The sequence below is a fragment of the Tasmannia lanceolata genome, unplaced genomic scaffold (assembly GCF_043159265.1).
Source record: "Tasmannia lanceolata isolate RefF3 unplaced genomic scaffold, GAP_Taslan_0.1 ptg000006l, whole genome shotgun sequence".
Classification (NCBI taxonomy): domain Eukaryota; kingdom Viridiplantae; phylum Streptophyta; class Magnoliopsida; order Canellales; family Winteraceae; genus Tasmannia; species Tasmannia lanceolata.
The window spans coordinates 1,828,749-1,852,761 of NW_027518683.1; the positions used below are offsets into that span (position 1 = coordinate 1,828,749).

At 41.0% G+C, this 24,013-nt stretch overlaps 2 protein-coding genes and 1 pseudogene across 2 annotated transcripts; 2 read left to right on the forward strand and 1 right to left on the reverse strand.

Moving 5' to 3' along the window:
• The first annotated feature begins 329 nt into the window (after window positions 1–329).
• Window positions 330–14,908, forward strand: LOC143878199 (Alpha-L RNA-binding motif/Ribosomal protein S4 family protein). The gene is made up of 4 exons (XM_077380500.1): window positions 330–618; window positions 767–874; window positions 14,017–14,091; window positions 14,511–14,908. Exons 1-4 carry the CDS (start codon window positions 485–487, stop codon window positions 14,740–14,742), a joined length of 549 nt encoding a protein of 182 aa, XP_077236615.1. The 5' UTR covers window positions 330–484; the 3' UTR covers window positions 14,743–14,908.
• LOC143880530 (U6atac minor spliceosomal RNA) lies at window positions 1,597–1,702 on the reverse strand (annotated as a pseudogene).
• A 702-nt stretch (window positions 14,909–15,610) lies between the features above and the next one.
• LOC143879213 (Ribosomal protein S21 family protein) lies at window positions 15,611–23,151 on the forward strand. The gene is made up of 2 exons (XM_077381455.1): window positions 15,611–16,003; window positions 22,885–23,151. The coding sequence occupies exons 1-2, from the start codon at window positions 15,660–15,662 to the stop codon at window positions 22,892–22,894; spliced, it is 354 nt and encodes a 117-aa protein (XP_077237570.1). The 5' UTR covers window positions 15,611–15,659; the 3' UTR covers window positions 22,895–23,151.
• The last annotated feature ends 862 nt before the right edge of the window (window positions 23,152–24,013 follow it).

The window sequence follows — 24,013 nt, forward strand, 5'->3', positions numbered from 1 at the left end:
CCCCCTCTATGTAAAAATTTAATAGGGTCGGATTAAGTTGTCATTTTTCTGAAGCTGTTGGGATCAAATATCAAGGGTACCTCGACCGTACAACTGTACAAGGGGCCTTATTGAGGCCTTTCACCATATAATTTGGGTCGTGATAAATTATCACCCCCTGTAGGATAATTCGCACCCCTTGAAAGGAGGGTATGTTGCAGACTTTAACGCTTTTTAACATCCATTCACATTCAAGGGGAGCGGATTATCCCAAAAGGGTGCGAATTTATCAATGTTCTATAATTTCTTGAAAAGCGTAGGAGATTTTAGAAATATTTTTCCTCGCCAAACTTTTCCAGAAAATTCTTGCAATCCGAACAAGGCTTCATTTTTATTATTTGAAGATCTAGGGTTTAGGGTTTTCTATTTCTTGTCTAGTCCTTCTCCTCATCCGCCTCCTCTCCTCTCTTTCTTAGGATTTTCTGATTTCTGTGCGAGGGTGAGAATGAGGAAGCTCAAGTTCCATGAGAAGAAGCTTTTGAAGAAAGTGAATTTCTTAGAATGGAAGAGAGAAGGGGGACACAAAGAAGCCTTTGTTATGCGTCGTTACCATGTCACCGGAAGAGACGATTACAAAAAGTATTTGTCTTTTCCCTTTTTCTTTTACAGAGTACAATAACTGAAGAGTGATGGTTAAATGGTTCTTTTGTTTTCTTGATTTTAGATGTCAAGAGAGAGAGAGAAAAATATTTGGCTATCTGTGTTTACCTGTTTTTCTCAATTTCAGGTATTCGGGCATTTGCCGGATGGTGCAAAAGCTGGTGAACATATTAAAGCAGATTGATCCAAGAGACCCTTTTAGGGTTGAGATGAGTGACATGCTGTTAGAAAAGTTGTGAGTTCTTTCATTCGATTTGTTGAATTTTCCCATGAATTACTATGTGTCAATGGCCCTTCTTTTATGAAATTCTTTCTTTGCATGTACGATCTGTTTTTTGTTTCGCTTTCAAGACGTCAAATTTTATTTTGGTCACAGCATTTTGTTCTTTTTAATTCAAAATTATAGAGAGTGAGACAAACTGTTTAGTGTAGTGGCTTATAACGATTCAATTCGGAAAATAATTGGTTTAGATGAAAAGAGGAGGATGATCTTGTGAAATAGTTCTTGTGGGCCCATCATTTTATTATTGGATTGTTCGTCTGATGGGGCTTTCTGTGGGTTTGATCTCTATAACACTTTCTCTTTAGTATGATCACTGAACAGTGTGATGTACTCTGTTTTTTTTTTCCTGGTTGCATCCTGTGTTTCAAACCGCTTCCAAAGCAAATCCTAGTCGACTCAGCATGATGCAGTCGAGAACTTGGTTAAGGCGGTCATGAATCGAGAGAGTCAAAGGAGTTTTGATTGACTTTGTAGGGAAAAATGCAGTGTCGGATAAGAATGCGGCAAAGGTAAAAGGGAGTTAGGGGAGTCCATGATGACGAGGGGAGTTTTTAAACTAGGGTTGCATCTGAACTACCATTTAGCTCGGGTGAGGATGGTATAAATCCTTTTAGAGAAAAAACTATTTTTTGATAGATATGCTAGGATTGAACCTCCGACCTTCTGGTTGAAGAACAAAGCCTTGAACATTGAGCTAGATGCTCAATCCCAAATAAACAGGTAAGCCCGAAGGCTGTTCCCATCCTTGTTAGGGGAGATGCCAACCAGTGAGCCCAACACGGGGGAGCTAGAGGCTCAATCCCAAACCTAAACGCACACTACCAAAGCTAGGTCTAGTTCTCTCTACTTCATAGTTTCAAAACTCCCTCGCGTCATCATCGACTCGCCCAAGTCAACTCCCTTTTCCTTTGGCCGTGTTCTTGTCCAGGTCCACGTTTTGCCATACATAGTCAATCAAAACTCCTTTGACTCTCCTGAGTTATGACCTCACCAACCGAGTACTCGTCCTTGTCATCTAAGTACTGTAAACTAGAAATTACAGAGAGGCGTACCTCCGGCTATGACAATTAGATCTTGAAGCTGCAAATTCCGGCGATTCCTCCGGCCTTGGCTTTATGGCTTGATTGATGGAATCACATGCTCTCTTCCTTCTCATACTAGGGACCCCTTTTGATGGAAATCTGTAACCCTTATATCTCTCTCTCCTCCCATCAAGGTGAGATAGGTATTCTCAGTCAAATCTTTTTACAACTCAGTGGTGCCTAACCCTATGTCTCCAATTGAAGCAAAAGTGTGGAAAATCCATGCGCCTCCATCGGTTTGCACCTTTAGCTGGGCAGCAGTCAAATGTCGGATTCAGACGATCGACTTTCTAAGGCAAACAGGGATGTTGATAGTGGATCACTATGCTTTGTGCATAGGAGTAGGTGAATCAGTGGATCATATTTTCATTCACTGCAGAGTTGCTAGGGAGGTTTGGAGTAATATCCTTCTTAGGTTTGGCATTTCTTGGGTTTTCCCATCTAATCTTCGAGATTTACTAGAAGGCTGGTTGTTAGTTCCATGGAAGCATAAAGGGAAGATTCTTTGGAATGTGTGCTTGTTAACCACATTGTGGGTTCTTTGGAGAGAGGAATGCAAGAGTTTTTGATGGAGTATCTAGGTCTCCTCGTTATCTTTTCATTAAAGTTATATCTTTGACAATTGCTTGGGTAAAATGTCTTTCTTCTTTTTGTTTTGTCTCGTCATTCGCTCTTTGGGAGGAATCGAAGGAAATCTGTCTTAGTGTTGAAAGGCGGGACTCCTTGGTACAACATTGGCAACCCCCGACGCATGGATTGCTTAACTTAAACTTCGACAGTTTGAGTTTAGGTAACCTAGGTCCAGCCGGAATAGGGGGGAGTCCTTAGAGATTCTGGAGGAGTGATTGTGTGGGCATTTTCAGGGTCCATTGGGATTGCGGATGGAAGCGAAGCTAAACTGTGTGCTGTCCATCAGGAAAAAAATGTCTGGCGATGGAGAATTTGAATAGAGTAATGGTAGAGGGAGACTCTCTTGACACCATAAGGTGGCTTAGAGGCTCTATTGTCCCGCCATGGAGCTTTGCACATTTATTTGATGAGATTCAGGATAAAATTGTTGGTTCATCTATCATCTTCTCACATGTTAGAAGATCAACAAATAGTGTGACAGACCGGTTGGCTAGGGAAGGAGTAGACAAGCAAAGTTTGGAGTTGTTCGATTATTTGCCTCCGTGACGTTGGTTTTTCTTTTTGTAATTTTCCGTCCCTCTTTCTTTGTTCCAGGATTTTCTTGTATCTTTGGGGATGGTCTCCTTAATCTTCTCTATTTGGAATGAATTTTGCGACCATTAAAAAAAAACTTATTAGAAAAAAGGAGTCCTAATCACACCATACTTTTAATTCTTATTTTTCTTTTTAATGAAACATAATTGGGATTTATCTCTAAAACTCCCTTTTCAAATAAAACTCTAAGTGGAGAGTTTCTAGAAGAGTTGGTCGTCCAACCTTATGTGTGGGACCCAATGTGGGCTACACTTAATTAACACCAACAAGTACTAGATCACGCCATACCGAGATGACTATGATTTGTTTTGGCCTGCATCCACATTTTGAAATACTGTTCCACTTTGTTGCCTCAAAATGTAAGAGCACATCTTTTCACTCTACTCTTCGTCGTGGGTTCCACCGAGCTATATTAAGTATCATATATCTCTGTCAAAAATAAACACGTGCACTTTTAAAAATAAATCCGACGTTATATCATTAACCAAAAAGTAAACATGTCTAACACAAATCTCACATTCAAGGAGTAAACTTGTCTAAACCTGTTACTCAAGTGAACCAAACATTCTCGTCAACTAACGCGAAACCTGTTTAGATAATGGAATAAAAGATAGAAAGGCGTGTCCCTGAACCTACTAGTGACTTAAACAAACTCCTAGCCCCTAAAATTTATTAAAAATCCGCAGAGTTTGGCTTAAAATTGAAGCAATAACTATTGCCAAGTCATAGCCTAAACAAAGACCCAACGACTCCTACAACTCAATTAGGAAGAATATCACTATTCACCGTTTTTAATCGGACACTATTCACTTTTTTTAAATGAGGCTTGTAAATAAGAACAATTGAACCCGTAAAGTTTCAAACCAATAGTAGGCCTGTAGATCCTCATCTTCAATTTAATGTTTGAAGGACCTACAGTTTTGACTGCATCAGAGGTTCCCTTTATTGTTATTATTATTTTTTTTTTGAAAAGTGAGGTTCCCTCTAATTATGCTCAATGGAAAGCCAACTATAATAGATTGACTGTGTCATCACATTGACAAACCTAAACATCCTTTTCCCTCTAATAAAGTGGTAAACAGTTATAGCTCGGCAATGTCATTATTTTTATTTTTTTTGAGACGGTAGAAGAAGAATATATTAAGAACCGAGCTGGTTCAAAGCAAGATACAGAAAGAGTGAGAGAAAGAAAATACAAAATCAAGGAGGGAGATAATCAAACCGCTCCAAGCTAGACCTAAATACACTACTCCGAGCTAGGGAGTCAGCCTCTGAATTAGCTGATCTCCTCACATGCCTAAAGGATATAGACGAGAGAAGAACTAAATCTTCTAGTTCCTCGAAGAGAGATAAAAAACGCCACGGAGGAGAGGCCGCACCTAGAAGCCAGAGAATAACATTAGAGGAGTCCCCTTCCACTATCACCTTATCTAACACAGACATATCCAACGACTTGATCCCACAATAAACAGCTCTCACTTCCGCTTCATTCGAGTCCGCCACTCCAATGGGGCCCGAGAAAGCCCAGAGAACATCCCCCTTGGAATCTCTGCATAAACCCCCAATCCCTGCATCACCAGGATTGCCAAGAGGATCCATCGAAATTCAGCTTTATCATTCCCTCAGGAGGAGGGAGCCAAGGTTGAGTAATTTTAACTTTGCTAATCCCCTCCTTGCAAATAGTCTGCCAACCTTCCCAAAGATCATACGCTGAGACGAAATGAAACAGAGGAAGGCTTCTAGTCCAAGAAATAACCGCGGAAATGATATTGATAAATATCCAGTATGACGATTTTGCCACACCTTCAAACACTCGGGAATTTCTTTCCTTCCAAATGAACCACCATGAAGCCACCATGCACATCTTCCATAGCAACTTACCCTTTCTTTTCCAGGGGCACCATTCCCAGCTTTTAATGAAATCAATGAGGGTGTTAGGGAGAGCCCAAGATACCCCAAAGCGAGATAGAATATAACCCCATATATCTCGAGCAAATTTACAGTGAATGAAAAGATGATTAATGGATTCACCATCCGAAGAACATAAAGGGCAATGGTTGACCAAAATCATCCCTCTCTTCCGCAGGAAATCTATTGTCTGGATACGACCACAACATACTGCCCACGCAAAAAAAGAAATCCTTGGCGGGCAAGAAAACTTCCAGATCGAAACATAAGGAGCCTCCACTTCGCTACTCACCAACTGATGATAGAATGATTTAACAGAGAAAAGTCCGGATGTACACCAAAACCATACACGGGAATCAATCCCACTCCTCTTAATATAACACCCTTCAATCAAGGCCATTAATTCAAGGACTGAATTCAACTCTCTATCAAAAAAGTTTCGTCTGAACTGCGGCTTCCAAACCACTATCAAGTTCACCCTTTCAAAACAATCCGCCACCCATCCCGCCTTTTGAGAAGATACTAGATACAGATCAGGGAATAGTTCCCTGAGAGGAACTGCCGAGCACCACGGATCTGACCAGAAGCGGATTCTATCCCCAACATAAACTTTAAAGCGATTATCTTTGGAGAATGGAACCTCAACCTTCAAAATATCCCGCCAAACAGTTAGACCTTTGAACTTAAAATTATCCGCAGTACACCAATTTCCTTCCCTCAACCCATATTTGCTCCCTAATACTTTTACCCATAAGGCAGAGGGTTCTGACCCAAATGCCACAGCCACTTGCCCAATAAAGCCGTGTTAAAGCCTCTTATTCTCCGAATCCCTAACCCTCCATTTTTCAGAGGGAGGCACACAAAACTCCATTTAACCAGGGGAATTCCACTAGAGGACAGAGGGCCCCCCCACAAAAACCTCCTTTGAATCTGTTCAATTTTGAGAACTACGCTCACAGGGCATTTGAGCAAGGAGAGAAAATAAATTGGAATGTTTGATAAAACTGCTTTGATGAGAACTAACCGCCCACCTTTAGAAATCAAATTACATTTCCAGGAGTCTAGACGCCTCTCAACTCTATGGATTATTGGATTCCAAAATTGTTTATTCGGTCTTCCCACCCCCAAAGGAAGGCCAAGATAAGAAGCAGGCAAAGACTTCAAAGAGCACCCCAGAATCCTTGCAAAGACAGAAGCTTCGGAAGAAATAACATTTATAACATATAACCCTGACTTCGAAAAGTTAGTTCTTTGGCCCGACACCATCTCATAACACCTTAAGATAGCTTTAAGATTCAATATCTGAGAGAACACTGGGGCACAGAATAGCAACGTATCATCTGCGAATTGAAGGAGCGAAACCTCCACTTTATTGCTCCCGATTAAGAACCCTTCAAATAAACTCAACTCACTACCTTTTCTCAAAAGCCGGCTAAGAGACTCCGCAACAATCACAAAGAGAAAGGGGGATAGAGGATCCCCTTGCCTTAACCCCCTAGATGATTTGAAAAAACCTTTGGAAGAACCATTAATGAGAACTGAGAACCAAGCAGAAGATACACAAGATCTAATCCAACCTCTCCACCGAGAACCAAAACCCATTTTTCCAAGACTATAGTCCAGAGACTCCCACTCGACCCGATCGTAAGCCTTTTCCATAACAAGTTTACACAAGACTCCTCCTTGACCGCTACGCCTGTAGGCGTCAATAGCTTCGTTTGCAATGAGAGAACAATCTAGAATTTGTCTTTTATTAACAAAAGCGCTTTGACTATCTGATATTATGGAGGGAAGAACTAATTTGAGGCGATCTGCCAAGACTTTTGCCAATACTTTATATAAACAACCGACTAAGCTTATCGGACGAAATTCCGACACCTTTGAAGCCCCCTCTACCTTTGGTATTAGGGTAATGAAGGTTGCCCCAGTTCTTTTGTCTAGAGCAAGCCCTTCAAAAAATTCTTGGAAAAAACTCATCAGATCCGATTTAACAACTTCCCAACAGACTTGGAAAAAAGCCAGACATAATCCGTCCGGGCCAGGAGCTTTATCTTTAGCCAAGGAGAATAAACCTTTCTTTACTTCCTCCTCAGTAAAAGGAACTTCCAAGTTTGCAGCTTCCCCCAAACTTAAACTGTCAAACTCCACCTCTTGCGGGATAGGGCGAAGGATACCATCAGAAGAATACAAAGCCTTGAAAAAGCTGAGAATTTCTGTTGTAATCACCTCCTTGGTAGAAACTCTCTCCCTTGCCACAACCAGAGATTCAATTCTATTCCTTCTCCTATGAGCACTAGCCATAGCATGGAAATAGGCAGTGTTTTTGTCACCCTCTACAATCCACTTAACTCTAGATTTTTGACGCCAGGTTATTTCTTCCTGAAGCAGCAAACTATTATGATCGTGGCTAACCCTTCCCAACTCCTCCCAATCCTTTTCCGAAGCAAGACCACCCTCCCCCAGAGCATTTAATTCTAACATTCGATTCTCCAGCCATCGCTTACGCCCGTGATCAAGCAGCTTTCTCTCCTTGACCCACGCCTTCAAGTTAGCCTTAACATATCTCAGTTTGTTTCCAATAACTATGTCAGCTGGGCCTACCACTTGACAAGAAGACCACCATCCCCCTAATCTCTCCTCCATCTGGGGGGACTCCAACCAAGCAATTTCAATCTAAAAGGAGATGGATCCCACGATTCCATTCTAGGATCTAATAGAATGGGACAGTGATCCGACACGCTTTCTAAAAAACCTCTGGAACGAGTTCCAACCACTTCCCAGAAATCAAGAATCTATCCAGCCTGCTTCTACACTGCCCTCTGACCCAAGAGAAAGAGGCACCACTCAAGGGAAGATCAACTAATTCATTGTCTGCTATAAAATTAGAGAAAACCTTCATGTTATTAGTAACCCTATTACACCCTAACCTCTCCCCTACTGCCTTAATTTCATTGAAATCACCCCCAATACACCAGGGATGAGAACAACACTCTCTGACCTCAACCAATTCTTCCCAAAAAAGGGCTTTTTCGGCAGTTGTAAACGGACCATAGACTCCAGAGAAGAGCCATTCAGACTTATCCACTACCTTTTGGAGAGAAACTGATAAGGAGAAGTCTCCAGACCACACCTCCTTTCTAGACCAAGAAACACTATCCCAGGCTAACAGCAAACCTCCCGACGCCCCTTTAGAAGCTAAGAAAATAAAATCCCACTCTTTTTTAAAACCCAAACTTCTGATATCCAGGCTATTAATGGAAGCCATTTTTGTTTCCTGAATGCAGACTACCTCTGGCTTCCAAACTTTTAGTAATTCTTTAACCTGTAATCTTTTCTCCAGGGACCCCAAACCATTAACATTCCAAGATAGAATCTTCATAACATCACTTAATTAGAAGGCACTTCCCCAATCTAGCACCTGAATATCTTCCTTTCTTCTTCGAGAGAAGGCTCTTCCCACTAGATCCCGAATCATAATTAATATTCGATTTTAAGCGAAGTAATTCCCTATCCAATTTTCTCGAACTATAATCTGCAGACCCATTAGAAACAGAATTCCTACCATCATCTCTTTGTTCTGCTACCTGAATTTAAGCTCTATACTGATCCTCAGGATCCGCATAGACCAACCCCAATTTCTTACTTATGCTCAAGGTGTGGTCTACCATGAACTCAACCAGATCCTTTCGAAGGTTCAACACAGGGACTATCCCGTAATTTCCACCAAGATGCGAGGACATCCTCAACAGAGAGGATGATTCCAACCGACTGCCGAAGCTTGAATTGAAATTATGATTGGTACCTTTAGCAGAGAACATGACTAAGAATCGAAAAGGATACTCCCTATGAGGGCTAAAAAAACAATTCACCAAACCACTCATCCCACTAAGGTCAATCAAAAGATTCTTCAGGCCACAGAGCCATGGAAAACAAAAGCCTTCCTTAGAAATCAGAGAACCGGATCGCTCTACACCTTCTTGTCCATACAATACTTCTTGCGAAGCCCAGCGCACCAAATTTGCACCAGAGAGCACTTCAGCATCCTCAAAAACCCCCTCCTCTACCCGATTCTTTTCAAAAAAACGGCGAGCACTTATCCCGCTCGCAAGGATCTTATCGTGAAAGCTTACCTGAGACCGAGATAGGCTTAATAAGGATGAAGAGAGAAATTCATGGTTAACACTACCTGATACTTCGATTTGGGAATTTTCTCCAGGGGAGAAAAATGACAAAAGACAGCTCCCTCTCAATACAAGAAGGGTTATACTTATTAAAGATCTCCTCAGAAATTAAGAATTGGGCGACTGACAATCAGGGCCCAAAGCAACTTCCGAGAAAGCCCAACACAAAGGCCCAGAGGAAAAGTCTGGAGGAGACAAAAATGTTTGTGATTTATCAGGCCCACTCACTCGATCTCCAAAAGATAAAGAGGGCTCTTTTATCAAGACGTCAGAGATAGAGGCATTGGGAAAGACCATATTATGACTTCTGCGTGGGGAGAGAGCAGAAAGGATGTCTTCAAAACTATTAATAAAAGAAGAAGTGGGCCCCACTCTAGAAGAGGAAGGACAGACAAGACCACACAAGCTTCGCCACCTGTAGCCTTCTGGAGACCCTGATTTTTGAAACTCAAAACAACCGCCACCTGTTCCTATGCTATCTTGCACATTGAGCGGCGCATGATAGATCTGGTGGCTAACATGCACCGACTCCACCGTCCCTGCCACCCCATCAGCGACTCCATGCTCGGTCTCCATGGACGGAATTTCTTTGATGACAGAAATGTCGTTCAAAGCATTAACAAAAGCATTAACAGAAGCATTTAGTGGTATTAAAGGATCTTCAACTACTTCTTCTTCATAAATCTCTTCATTTTCAACGATTGCTGAAACCCCACCCTCTTCTAACCTCTCGAAACTTGATTCCCCATGAATATCTGCTTCCACAAAGGGAGTATCACCGTCTTCTTCAATCAATTCTTTTGAAGCAAGAACCCATCTGATGGACCCATCAAGAGATACTTGAATCGATATCTCCTTCCCTGGAACACCAGACGAGATAACAAGAATACGCCCTTTTTCATAGCCATTTCCAGCAAAGCATGAAGGGTCGATTTCTACAATCTTACCAATTTTTTCCCTGATTCTCCTGAAGTTATCCTCACACCAAGCTTCCGGCGGGACGCCTTCGATACTCCACCAAAAAGGGTTGCCTCCTTTTGGAAATTTGTCACTCCACACCCTAAGGTCAGCAAAAGGAGAGTTCACTGCATTTTTCCAGCACGATATTATCTGGGATCTGATTATCCCTCTTGGAATGGATATCTGAACTTCCAGTTCTGCAATTTTGTAGACCACCACCCCCTCCGGCATATTGCTCTTCCGAGATAACCAAGACTCCAAAGCCGCCAAATCCCCAAACCAACCCTGGCAAAGATTTCCCCATAAGCCCATATCAGCGTTGCTGATCGATTTAAGAGGAACCACCTCAACATTAAATGCCATACCTTCCGAAGTGGATGGATAGATCTTCTCCACACTCGGAACAAGTACTGGATTTTTCAAGACACCAAACCTAGACATCTCTTTCGACTTGCCTTTTGGATGGGAGGAGATATTAAAATCCAAACTTGACCAGAACTTGTTACATTGCCAACATTGCACTCGTTTTCTGAAATTTCTAAATCCACATTTACAACACCTCCAGTCCCCCCATCGCCCTATCTTTCTTCTCCTGAGAACACTTTCAAATCGTCTAACATTTCTGTTTTTAACATTAGACCACCCAGAATCTGCACCATAATTCGTAACTCCCGCCTGATAGCCACCGACAGTGCCCAGAGGAACCAGATTAGCTCCCGACGCAGCTGATTTTCCGATACCATACCCAGCTATAGGCGCTGCTTCCACTCTCCACATTTCCAAACAAACCACACAAGAATCCTCCCAGCAATCAGCAGCAGGCTAATATTAATTTGGTTTAGATAAGTGATTCAGTATGAACTTGCCTCTGGAAGTATGCGTTGATCATTTCATGCCCAGCTTTCACAAAATATCTTCCATTGAAACATGAAAAAAAAAAAAAAAAACAATGTCATTATTTTTCATTCAGTTTTTTCTTACCTACATAAATTATATTATCAGAGAAAATCGATATGAGGGAGAAAGTCACATACTGGGTCCTTGAGAGTTATGGTTGATCGAAAATGTGGGGTTCATTGTTGGACTCCAACAGTCAGGACACCTGGTAAAGAAGGTAATGAAGTCAATGGCTTGAGAAGGCACAATAAACTACTGCTTCATCATCTTATCATATCTTACTAAAGTTACTGATTAATTACTGGTTATAACTTCTCTTTGACAAGAACTAGAATTTCTCTTTGACAAGAACCTTGATTTTGCGAGCCTTTCGGGGAAACATTCCAACTTTAGATGCATACATTTTTGCATGAGCAGATCTGAACAAAGTGGAAACAATAGATAGTGGATGTTGATTTACATTAAAGTATGGGGCACTCTTGGTGACAGCAATCACACATGCATTGGGGATGAAATTTTCTCTTTCTTGAACTACTACATAGAGGACCTGATTCATTATTACAGTATACTGGTCCCATTTTCGGTCATGTTTTCCCTCTAAAGATTAGGAAAAAGTAGTGGACCGCATTGTTCAAGGGAGGCTGGCATTGATCTGTTGTTACTTTAGGAATTGTAATTTTTTCAGTTTCATGTAAACCACTGACTTTTATTACACTTGACCCTTTTCAAAAGAAGCCTGAAGGTTCTGATATTCACAACCCATAGTTTTCTTTCCAAGTAAAAGATTATTGCATTTGTAAACAGGTCCTGTTGCTATACATGCTACTCTACCCTACCATTTATCAATTTATCACTTGAAGTATGTTTCAAAAGAAAGTATCACTTGCAGTAGTAGGGTTTTAGCCTATCTAGCGTTGTGACAGGGCTTCTATGGTAATAATTTCTTTAGAGGTTTTCATAACTAGGGGCATGGAGCATTGTATTCAGAATAATTTGATTTCTTTTGTGATACAACTATTCCTTCTTTTGCTTAAAAGGGTTTGGATATGGTGCTTCTCCAGGGTCTTCTCAGTCAAATTATTTTACCATCAGATAGTTCCTTTCCCAGAACCAAAATACGGACATTCCTGCCCCTCCCCGGGTTTGCACATTCAGCTGGACCATCTTCCAAGATAAAATTCTCGCAGCTGTTCACTTGCATAATCGTCACGTGATGATCATTGATCACTATGCTCTTGATTGGAGTCAGGTGAGTCAGTGGATCATATGTTTCTACATTGCAGGTTGGCTAGAGACATATGGAGTCAGGCTCTCAAGCAATTTGGTTTGGCTTGGGTCTTTCCAGCTTTCTGATCTTTTAGATTGTTGGTTCTTCGTCCTATGGTGGAAGAAAGGGAAGATCTTGCGGCGTGTGGTTTTGTTGGCTACTATCTTGGTTCTATGGAAGGAACATAAAACTCTGGAGTTCAAAGGTTCGATCAAGAGTTCACATTTTATTTTTTCAAAGGTGATTGCCTTAGTCATTTGCTGGGTGAAGATTCTTCCCGCCTTCACATTTGTCTATGCCTACGACCTTGGGTGCGGATGGTGAGAGATTTGTGCTAGTGGCAAGCATGTGGCGATTCCCTCTGCTGAGTGGGCCCTCCTGGGTCGGGGTAAAGAAAGACTGACTTTGATGGTTCTAGTTTTGGCAACCCAGGGCCGGCTGGAGTAGGTGACGTTCTTAGAGATGAGAACGTCTCTTCCAAATGGGCATTTTTTGGGGACCAATGTGAAGGTGTGAGCGGTTCTCTAGGGCATTAGGATTACAGATAGAGGTGACTTGGGAAGGTTGATTATTGAGGGATATTCTCAACATTATCCGATGGTTGGACGGGAGCCCCCCCCCCCCCCCCCCCCCCAATCCTTGGATATTTGCCCACTTGATTGACGAGATTCAGAATCGATTGACGGGCTTATCTGCGTCCTAGCATGTGAGAAGATCAGCCAATAGTGACGCTAACAGATTAGCGCAGTCAGGAGTAGGCAGAGATAGCTTGGTGATCTTTGATCATTCTCTCCTTTGAGAGTTTTGGTTGTATTTTTGCTAGCTGTTAATCACTTGACTTTGTTTGGTAGATAAGCCCGATTGATGGGCTTATCTACCTCCTAGCATGTGAGAAGATCGGCCAATAGTGAGTTAACATATTAGCGCAGTCAGGAGTAGGCAGAGATAGCTTGGTGATCTTTGATCATCCTCTCCTTTGAGAGTTTTGGTTGTATTTTTGCTAGCTGTTAATCACTTGACTTTCTTTGGTTTGTAGCATATTTTTAAAACTCCCCCACGTCCGCGTTTACTCCCCCGAGTCTACTGCCTTTTACCTTGGCCGTGTTTTGCCCTACATAGTCAATAAAAACTCCTTCGAGTCTCCTGAATTAAGATTGCATCAACCGAGTACGAGTACTCAGCCGAGTACTCGACCGCGTCATGCCGACTCGACTAGGATTTTCTTCGGCCGCATCCGCATTTTTAAACACTGGTTTGTAGTGATCATCTTGGTCGCAAGGTCCCCTCCCCCCTTTCTATATTAACAGAAGTTCTAATCATTAACAGAGGATGAATCTTGTAGACATATGCCAAAGCTGTGTTTTGTTGTGAACGTCAACATCTGGATTCAATTATAGATTTATAGCTTCATCTTCTAGTTTAGAAGAATATTTGGGTAATTAATCTCACTTATTGTTGAATCATCATATTAATCCTATCTTGTCATTGTTGTTTCTGGAAAAAATAATAATAAAGTGTTCAAATCATCTCTGTTTTTCAACCCTTGCTGCTGATTCTTTCTGTATTCAATGCTAGGTACAATATTGGTGTGATCCCAACGAGAAAGAGCTTGGCTTTGTGCGACCGTCTCTCAGTATCTTCATTCTGCAGGTATGCATGCTGGCTATGGATGCTCATATCAGGGTTATCTAGCAACAATTCTCCCCGGATTTTTCAAAGTGAGAATATTCATGAGAACTCCGAAGGCTCTGTTTGTTTTGGACTTTGGGAACTGATTGTGAGTCCAAGATTGATTATTGGACTAAAATTTACATTTAATTTTGAGTCCAATAACTGTTTAGTGGTTCTCAAAATCCAAAACGAACAGGGAATAAGCGACCAGCAGATTTGTGAAACCAGTTTTGTTAAAATCCTATAATTTGAGCCCCTTGGAAAATGTTTTGTTATCCTGTTGAACATTCCATGACCCAGATACTTTTTTTTTTTCCAATTTTCATCAATGATGAGCATCCAAAGCAATTATGATTACATTTCCATTTAAGTTCATGATTGAACATGCGTATATGCAGACGCAGGCTATCAACAATGCTGGTGAAGTTGAAGTTTGCAGAACACTTGAAAGAAGCTGTTACGTACATCGAGCAGGGGCACATCCGAGTCGGCCCTGAGACAGTCACAGACCCTGCGTTTCTTGTGACGAGAAACATGGAAGACTTTGTTACATGGGTAGATTCTTCCAAGATAAAGAGGAAGGTTTTGGAGTACAATGAGAGATTGGATGATTACGATGCATTGAACTAAAGAGTTTGTGAGATGATGATTCCCAAGGTTTTCTTGCTTGGTTAATTTTGTTTAGTTTAGTTCACAAACTTCCTGTAACAATTATCATTGAAACTGTGTTGAGAATCCTTGTAATTTTTAACAATTATCATGGAAGCCTCCCTATTAGATGCTTGAGTCCCCATCATATTATGGTGCAATTCTCATGTATTAGACTTGCCCTTGACAAAAAAATCACCTAAAAAATTACTGTGCTCTTCTTTGCTTACCCCTAGCGGCCTAGCCCCAAGCGCTCTGGTTGGATTGCAAGAAAACTATTTCTGATGGGAAATTTTTCTTGAGAAATTTTTGAGGAAAATCATATGGCTATGGTTAATTTAGCGGCAACTTTGAGGAAAGCAATTTTGGGACTCAGATTTGCAGGAGAGAGCAGCCACACCGGCTCACTTTTTAGCAGATTTTGTCTTATCATTTAATTCATATGAGATGGCTGGTCTTCCTGTAAAAGTGAACCACGAAATGGCTTTCCACAAAATTGCCTAGCAAATCCCAAGTAAAAATTGAATAGGGTTGGTTGAAGTCATCCTAAAAAGAAGGAAATTTGGAAATATATTTCCTTTCCAAACTTTTACTTAAAATTCCTGTATTCCAAACAGGTTTGTTTAGTAGGTTTTATGGATCCGGGGTCTAAGATCGTCTGATTAAGGGATTCTCAACTAATCTACAAGTGAGGCCCGATAAGCCCTGGCTTTTCATCCAGGGCTATTTGGTTGCTGTAAATATTCAAGTCTCATTGTTAAATCAACGGTTTTGCTTTCTTGTTAGAATCCCCAAACGGATCCGATTACATATATTAACCATGTGGGCCCAATAATTCGCTCTTACTCTCTATTTATCACGCAAGACGGGTCTCTCTGCAACTCCTAAACCCCTACAACATGAATGCCATTACAAGGCGTTTATCACCCGCTCTCTTCCAAAGACCAACCATTCTTTCAAACCCTAGCTCCTTGGGTTTAGATCTACAGGGCCCACAGCAGCACTTGTTGCAGTCATGGCGAGGGATTAGGGTTAGGGTTCTGAACGGGAACCTGGAACAAGCCCTAGCGGTAATGACGAGGAAGATGGTGTCGAGTGGGATAGAGCGCCTCATCATACGTCAGCCCACTCGCCATATCAAGAACTCGGAGAAGCGTGTATTGGCTCGGAAGAACCTGCAGCATCGAATCCGTTCTGAAGATCTCGCCCGTAAGCTTAGATCCATCCTCATCAAGAAAGTCAGGTATCCTTCTTTTCTTACTTACCCCCTCTTTTAAACCCTAGTAATCTCTCAATCAAAACCCTAAGATCAAAATTTCACCTTCTCTTTTTATTGTGCAATCTCTGTATTTAAAAATGTTAGATTGAATAATTGCAGTTTCCGAAAGTTCATTTTTCTGTGAAGTCTGCTTAGAAAGGAAGGAAAAAAAATAAGAGTCTGTTTTTGGTACATATTTCTCATTTCCCTTCTTTTGTGGTGGAATTAGGGTGTTGTTGTTTCTTTCTGTGAAGCTTGCTTCATGCTTGAATTTCATGACGAGTTAGCTTCTCTACGTCGCTTCCAAGGGTGTGTTTGGGTGTACACCCAGATTGAAATGTTATAGGAATTTAGGGCTGCCTCTTGCAATCTGGGTGTATGCTTTGCAGTTTACACCCAAATTGCAATTTGGGTATAGAATTGGTAACGAGTCATTGCTACAACCGCCACAAACAGCACGGCAGTCTCAAAGAGAAAAGAAGGGTGATATGTATAGGAATGCTGGACCAACTAAGGGATAGGAAATAGAGGGGCTGCAATCTGCTGCAGCTAGGGAGAAAAAAGAGATGAAGTGCACATCAACTAGAATAAGGGAAAAAAGATCAAATATGCTGGGGTGGTGAAAGAGGGGGAAAGAGGAAGGAGGAGAGAACAGAAGAACTGAGAAGAGGAAGGAAAGGCAAGGAGAGGGAAGGAGGAGAGAAGAGAAGAAATGAGAAGAGGAAGGAAAGGCAAGGAGAGGGAAGGGGGAAGAAGGAAGAACCTTGGGAAGGATGAGAGGGACAGATGCTCTCGGTGGTTGCTCTTTGGGAAATCCCACATCAAAACTCTTCTCGGACTTTCTCCTTAGGTCTTTTATATGAGGACTGAGGGGAGGTTCATACCTTAGAAGCACGAAGTGGGTGCGGGGGAGGGGGCAGAGGCGGGAGCGGGGGCGGGGAAGCGTGGGGTCTAGAAGAGTTTAAGTTTGGGAGCGTGTATGTAATATTTTCGTCATATATCTTTCAAAATTCAAGTACATCAAAAAATAATAGTTTCTAATCATTTTCATATGTATCTTTCAAAATTTAAGTAAATCTAAAAGCTAATTTTTAACCATCTTCACCATCTTCATTTGTGTGCACTCGTTCCTCGTGCCTTCTAAAGATGCACACGCCTTTGTGCTTGCTCCAATGAAGTACTTTGAAGAGTTGGAGGAGTTTGATGTAAGGAAGTTGGTGATGGTGGGACTTATAGAGTAATAGAAGCAGGCTGGGAGCGTCATTCGAGCGGTTCCCGTCTCTCTGGGGTCGCTCTCCCTGGGCGCTCCTTCCTAAGGAGCGCCGAATCGAGGTTCCGAGGTGGGAGCGGCACCCCGAGAGAAGGTTCCTGCTTCTAAGGTTCATACCATATTAGCTGTAAACTTCTTGGCCAGGTGGAAAACTCGTTTCCCCTGGAACACATTTTTTTAATGGCGATAAATCATTACAAATAAGACAAGAATCTACAACACCGACCGAGAAGGTCAGCCAAAGGACAAGCAAATCCCAAAACACAATACTTTGAGAAGAAATAAACAATGGCATCACGGAAGGAGAAAATCAAAGAGTTCTAACTCCCCTCTAGCTGCTCTGGCCAACCTATCTACTTCCCCATTTGTTGACTTCTTTACGTGATGGAAAAATATTCCTAACTCCCCAACACGATCCATAATCTCATCAATCCAACGGGAGAACCTCCAAGGGTGCGAACTACTTCCCTCAACCACCTAATGACATTGAGATAGTCACCTTCTATGAGCACCCTATCCAAGTCGGCTAGCTCAATCAGCTTTATTCCCTAAAGGACCGCCCTTACTTCCTCTTCATTCGAATCTGCAATCCCTAGGGGTCCTAAGAACACCCAAATCGTTGTCCCATCCTCATTTCTTAGAAGGCCACCCACATCTACAGGGCTTGGCTTTCGCAAGCTGCACCCATCAAAATTTAACTTGAGGAATCCCCGATGAGGGACCCATCTCTGGACCACAAGATCTACTTGGATACTATCGGCACACACCTCCCTCCAACCATGCCATAAATCATAGGCGGAAACAAATATGAAGATGGAGGGCCCAACCCAAGATATGGTCCAGGCAATTATCTTTGCGAAGATGAACTTAGGACTTTTAGCTACACCCTTAAATACTCTAGCATTCCTTTCTTTCCATAAGGCTCAAATCGTCGCTAAAAGTGTCACATGCCATGACACTCTTCCTCTCGTTTTTCACGGAGTGAAAGACCAATTATCCAAGAGAAGACTCAAATGAGTGGGAAATACCCATGCTATACCAAACCCGTGCAGAACTCTACTCCATACCCCAGCTAGCTTACAGTGAAAAAGCAAGTGATTCACCATCTCGTCTGCTTCTATGCAAAGTGCACAAATGGTCCACTATTAACATGTTGCGGTTCCTCAAGTGTTCACCGTTAAAATTTTGTCTAGCACCGTTGTCCAACCAAATGCACGCACCCTTGGGGGTGCCGGGATAGACCAAACTTCGGCCACCTGTAGAGATGACATGCAAGGTGAGGGCACGAGGAAAAATGATTTGACACTGAAGACCCCAAAGTGCCCCAGATCCAAACCCTCTTGTCGACACCCGATCTTTTAATGAATTGCATGAGGAACGTATGGGAAACACGTGGGAAACGTTGTGATACAAAAACCGAGGAAATGGTTCCGAAACACATAGGGAACGTATGGGAAACGCGTGGGAAACATATGAGAAGTGCGTTTTGTGATACAAAAAATCGGGGAAATGTTTCTGAAACGCATGGTGAACGTATGGGAAACGTGTGGGATACATATGAGAAACTTATGTGAAACACGTGAAAGACGTATGGGAAATGCGTATGTGAAATGTGTGGAAAAATGTGTGCGAAACTTATAAAAATTGTTTTGCAAAAAATTCATTAAAAAATTGTGGAATAGATATTAAACCTGGCCCTGCTGGGATCGGTGGTGTCCTGAGATACTGCGCCGGAGAGGTCGTTAAGGCTTTCTCTGGTCCAATTGGCACAGCAGATTCGAGTGAAGCAGAGGTAAGAGCAGTTCACCAAGGCATTTTGAGCATGGAAAGGGATCGGTTACGCAGTTGTATTGTAGAGGGAGATTCGCTTAACGTTATAAGATGGCCCAGGGGCTCTTTGATTCCTCCGTGGAGATTTCTTCATTTCTTTGATGAGATAAAAGATCTTTCAGAAGGGCTTTCGGTTTTATATCAGCATGTGAGAAGATCTGCTAATGCAATGGCAGATAAGCTGGCAAAAGATGGAGTTTCTAAGCAAGTTTTAGAGCTTTTTGACTTTCTTCCGCCCTAATTACATATGGCGTGGTTGTAATTGTCTTTATTGGATTGTATGTGTGTCTTAGTACTGAAAGGGAGACCTTCTCAGTCTTCTTTTAATGAATTTTGTTACCATTCAAAAAAAAAAGCATATGTTGTAATAAAAATATAAATAAGAACAAATGTATGCTAAAAATAAAATAAATAAAGAACATACATAAATCATCTATGTATGCCTCTAACTTAAATAAAAAATAAAAAAATTATAGATGTATGTATTTATGCGTAAAATTTTGCAGAGAATTTGAAATTAACAATTTTCAATTTCACATGTCATTCACAATTTTAAATATTTATGCGTAACAATTTTAAATATACAAAAACATATATTTTGTGTTTCCCATGTCATTCACATATGTTTCATTGACATTTCTCTATCATTTCTAAAATGTTTCTCATGTCTTTCCTAAGACGTTTCTAAATGCTTTTCTCATATGATTTTCCATCATTTCTCCGTTTCTGGTTTCCTCTCTATTTTCCTCTTGTTTCCTGTTTTTGTTTCATGTTTTTTTTTGAATGGCCTGTTTTTGTTTCATGTTTTTTTTTTTTTTTTGAATGGTCTGTTTTTGTTTCATGTTCTGCTTCCTGAATTCGTTTCCCAACCCTGTAACTATGGTTCATGCGTACTAAAAATAGTAAATATGTGCTTATTAAAATTAGTAGGTTTGTACTCTGAATTAATGATGTGTGGGTCTTAGTTGATGTGGACAACTCCTGCATCTAGGATAATAAATACCACAAAATCAAAGTAAATCCTAGCTAAAAATAAAATAAAACCTATCTAGATGGTCTCTAATTGAATGAAGAAAATAGAGTCCTCAGGTGGGCCGTTTGTCCCATCACGACAACAAACTCAGCCTCAAGGGATGGAAGTGGAGAAGAGGAAAAGGGGCAGCTTTAGCGGCAATCATTGAAATACAATTATAATGGAAATGGGGACGTCAACTACAAAGCTGGTTGTTGTGGAGGGAGAGAAGCAAGAGAAATCGACGGGGGACTGATCTTAAGTGGGCAGGAAGAAGAGAAGAGATGTCGGCTACAACCTTGGTGATGTGCTAGCTGACAGTTATGGGAGGGTGAAAGGAAGAGGGTTGTGTGTGGAGAGAGAGAGGGACTATAGGCTGCAGTAACAGTCCTTGACTGTTGGCCAATGACGGGTGAGGATAGCGACAGCATGGAGAACAAATAGGAGACAGGAAATAAGAGAAAGAGAAGAAAGGGAGGAGAAAATGAAAAAGGAGGAGGAGGAGAGAAGAAGAAACATAAGGAAGAAGATTTTGGGTGTGGGGTGGGGGGAAGCTGCTCACCTGCTGTTGCAGAGGGGAGAAAGTCCAATCATCCAATTTTTTTAGGGCTTTCCTTTGGGAGGATTTTATAGGAAATTAAGGAGTTTAAGTGGTGGCCCAAGTCCAATCATCCAATTTTTTTAAAGCTCTCCTTTGGGAGGATTTTATAGGAAATTAAGGAGTTTAAGTGGTGGCCCCTAGGAGGCCACCAATGGGATAGAACAAATACGCCTAAGCAACTTAAGTGGGGCATGTATGGGCCATGGTCTGGGTTGGGGTAAAAGGGTGATAAAAAAAAGTATGAGGTATGGGCCTAGGTGATATGGACACCCCACCCATCCAAGATAGCAGCATTGCCAGAGATTGAATTTGGCCCCAAAATAGAAACTCATGACTATATCACATCAGACTATGTGCATAGTTTGAAGATGTGCTGATGTGATCGAAGAGATTCTAGCTTGTGTGGCATACAGTTAGATTTCGCCATGCCTGGGGATCGACAAACGACGAGGCTGATCATCTATCTTGGCAGGAGTTGGCATACAATTATTTTTCTCATATTTCTTTTATTTTTCTTGTTTTCCTTTGTTTGGCTTGTATCTGTTCACTCATGGTTTCAAATTTCGGTTTCGGAATGCGTTTCGGTCCTCACTGAAACCGAAATCTAACGAAATCAAATAAAGTAATATTTTATCACGTAGAAAATTTCGTCCGTCGTCTGAAATTTCGGGAAATATTAAATAACGAATAAAATCCAGATTTTTTGGTGATATTCCATAAATTTCGGACTGAAATTTCAGGGAAAATGAAATTTGGAAGTCAAAATTTTGTAACGTTTCCAGTTTACCCAATTTTGGTTTCGGTCTCGACCGAAATTTCGGATTTCGATTGAAATTTAAAACCTTGTGTCCACTTCGGTCTGTTTCAATATAATCATTGTCATTCAAACCATTCAAAAAAAAAAAAAAATCGCTGTCGTTTGAAAAAAAAAAAAGAACAACAACAACAACCTAGTGGTTTAAGTACAAATATGCTTCAATGAATCGACCGTCTTTCACTCGGTCTGATTATGTTCTAATAGTGATGATACATGTGCATGGTTTGAAGATCCAGGGAGAATTTTTAAATTACGCTTCATCAAAGCAATTAAAAAATAGTATGAGTTTATGAACGGTTCTATATTAGTAAATTCTTTACCTTGATTTATCATTTCTTTCATGAGAATGTATAGGACTGGAATTTGCCAAAACTTTCTTCCTTATCCTTTCTCTCGTGCTAGTGTGGTAGGGCTGTGAGGAGCTACTTACCTTGAATAATATAGACCGGAGAGTACAATGTGTGGTATGCCGTTGCCCATTGGTAGTGATGGTTACATTTGAAATTTGCTAGCATGGCATTTGGGCGGGGAGTTGGGGGGTTAGTGGTGGTGTTGTGGAGAAGAGAATCTTGGAGAGATGGGTCTTTGGCTGAGTTTCCTTGAATGATAAACGAATTCGAAAGAATACGGCATTACCAGTGTTTGTTGAATTAGCCGCATCCTCTTTGTTCCCTGGAAGTAATTAAGTTAATGGGCTAACTTAATTATGGGTACTGGTTGAAATTTAACAAAATAATTTAACCACACGTCTAACTGGTGAGGATGCAAAATGGCATAAAACAACAGAAACAAAATGGGTACTGGTTGAAATTTAACAAAATAATTTAACCACACGTCTAACTGGCGAGGATGCAAAATGTCATAAAACAACAGAAACAAAATCCCTTTTGTTGTAATTTTTCAACTGCATTGTATTACTTGAACTTCCATTTAGCAAGTGCCCGTTCAAGAAATGAAAGTATTGCTCCCATCAAGGTTGTGGGCCTTGTGGCTAAGACATAGTGGCGAGAAGAGGTCATAGTTTCTTTGCCCTGCATACACATCAGATGAATAAGTGTTGCGTACAGTCTCGTATCCATCAGACAACTGTGAAGTGCAGCCTGTAGCTGGAAATTTGATATTTGTCATTTTCTATCAACAATGAAATATCTTCTATATCCTAATTCGGAATTTACTCGTTTTTTCATCTGATCAAATGCACATAATTCTTTGCAACATTTCTGTCGCATGTACCCACTTATTTCATTTCTACTACTTTGGTAAATCCACAAAGGTTCTGATAGTTATTCATGTAATGCAATGGTGGCTGAGAATTGCTGTCTCATGTGCACTGCAGGGGTCTTTGAGAACAGCTCTGAATGAAATTGTGCTTTTTTAGGGGAATGCTCAGCTGACAGGATTTTTTGTGGTGAGTTCCTCCACATCGTACTGTCACTCATGTTCATGTCTGTTTATTGTTTGACTTTCTTAGTGAATGTTGACTCTTTGGTCAGCGGTCCTCACAAAATGATTTGTTTGTAATCGTTAGGAGCAAACGATCATCTCGTCTGTCTTAAGCATCAGTGTTTAATAAAATCTTGAATATTGGATTTGCACCGCTAAACTCTCCCACTGCTACTGTTGGTTCTCTCCCTTGTTTGTACTTTTCATTTCCCTATCAAATTTGCGACCCTGTTTATGCACTATTAGCTAAATGCATCCAGCATTAGATTCCAAACCTGAAACAAAATTGATAGCACCGTATTCTTAGAATGCCATGGATTTTATATTCTAGGATTGTAAAATTTTGGATTTTACAAGCTAAAACCTTGATTTTATAAGCTAAAGCCTGGATTTTACAATCCTGGATCATATAAAAATAGATTTTAGCTTATAAATTCCTGGTTTTTGCTTATAAAATCATGGTTTTAGTTTGATTTTACATTCTTGGACTTTAAAATGCATGTATCCAAACGGCCCAATGACATAGGAGATTTGCATTACTAATATTCTTTCAGTGCATCTTCGGTACTGCCTCTTTGTTGTTAGCTTATTTTGCAGAGACATGGTTGTAAGGAATCATTCAAAAAAAAGAAGAAAACTGAGTTTTAAGGGGACCATCAATCCCCAACCCATTGCATTTTCTTGCCAAACAGAGAGTGGGTGATAGCATATGTGATCCTCGATTGCATCTCCATTTGTGTTTTAAAGAGAACAAAAATAAGTCATGGAGTAGGGAACCAATGGTTGAATATTGCTGCATAACTCATTCAAAATTATGTGGAAAAGTTGCATTAGGTTGCTTTGTGTTTCTATGGTATCAGCATGTAGGTGCACGTCGTCACCTTTTTTGAAGATCCAAACAATTCATTTGTTAAAAATATCACCCCCCCAAAATCAACTGCATAGGATCCCAACCCTCCAATCTTTATAGGGATTTTAATAATGTGCCATCCCCTTAAAGATCGAAGGGTTAGGATTGCCCT

Bases quoted from the DNA above. Each gene is read 5' to 3' on its own strand.
- LOC143878199 (XM_077380500.1), top strand. From the start codon at position 485: ATGAGGAAGCTCAAGTTCCATGAGAAGAAGCTTTTGAAGAAAGTGAAT. The intron at 619-766 runs GTATTTGTCTTT...TCTCAATTTCAG, and splicing joins GGAAGAGACGATTACAAAAA to GTATTCGGGCATTTGCCGGA. The intron at 14,092-14,510 runs GTATGCATGCTG...GCGTATATGCAG, and splicing joins TCAGTATCTTCATTCTGCAG to ACGCAGGCTATCAACAATGC.
- LOC143879213 (XM_077381455.1), top strand. From the start codon at position 15,660: ATGAATGCCATTACAAGGCGTTTATCACCCGCTCTCTTCCAAAGACCA.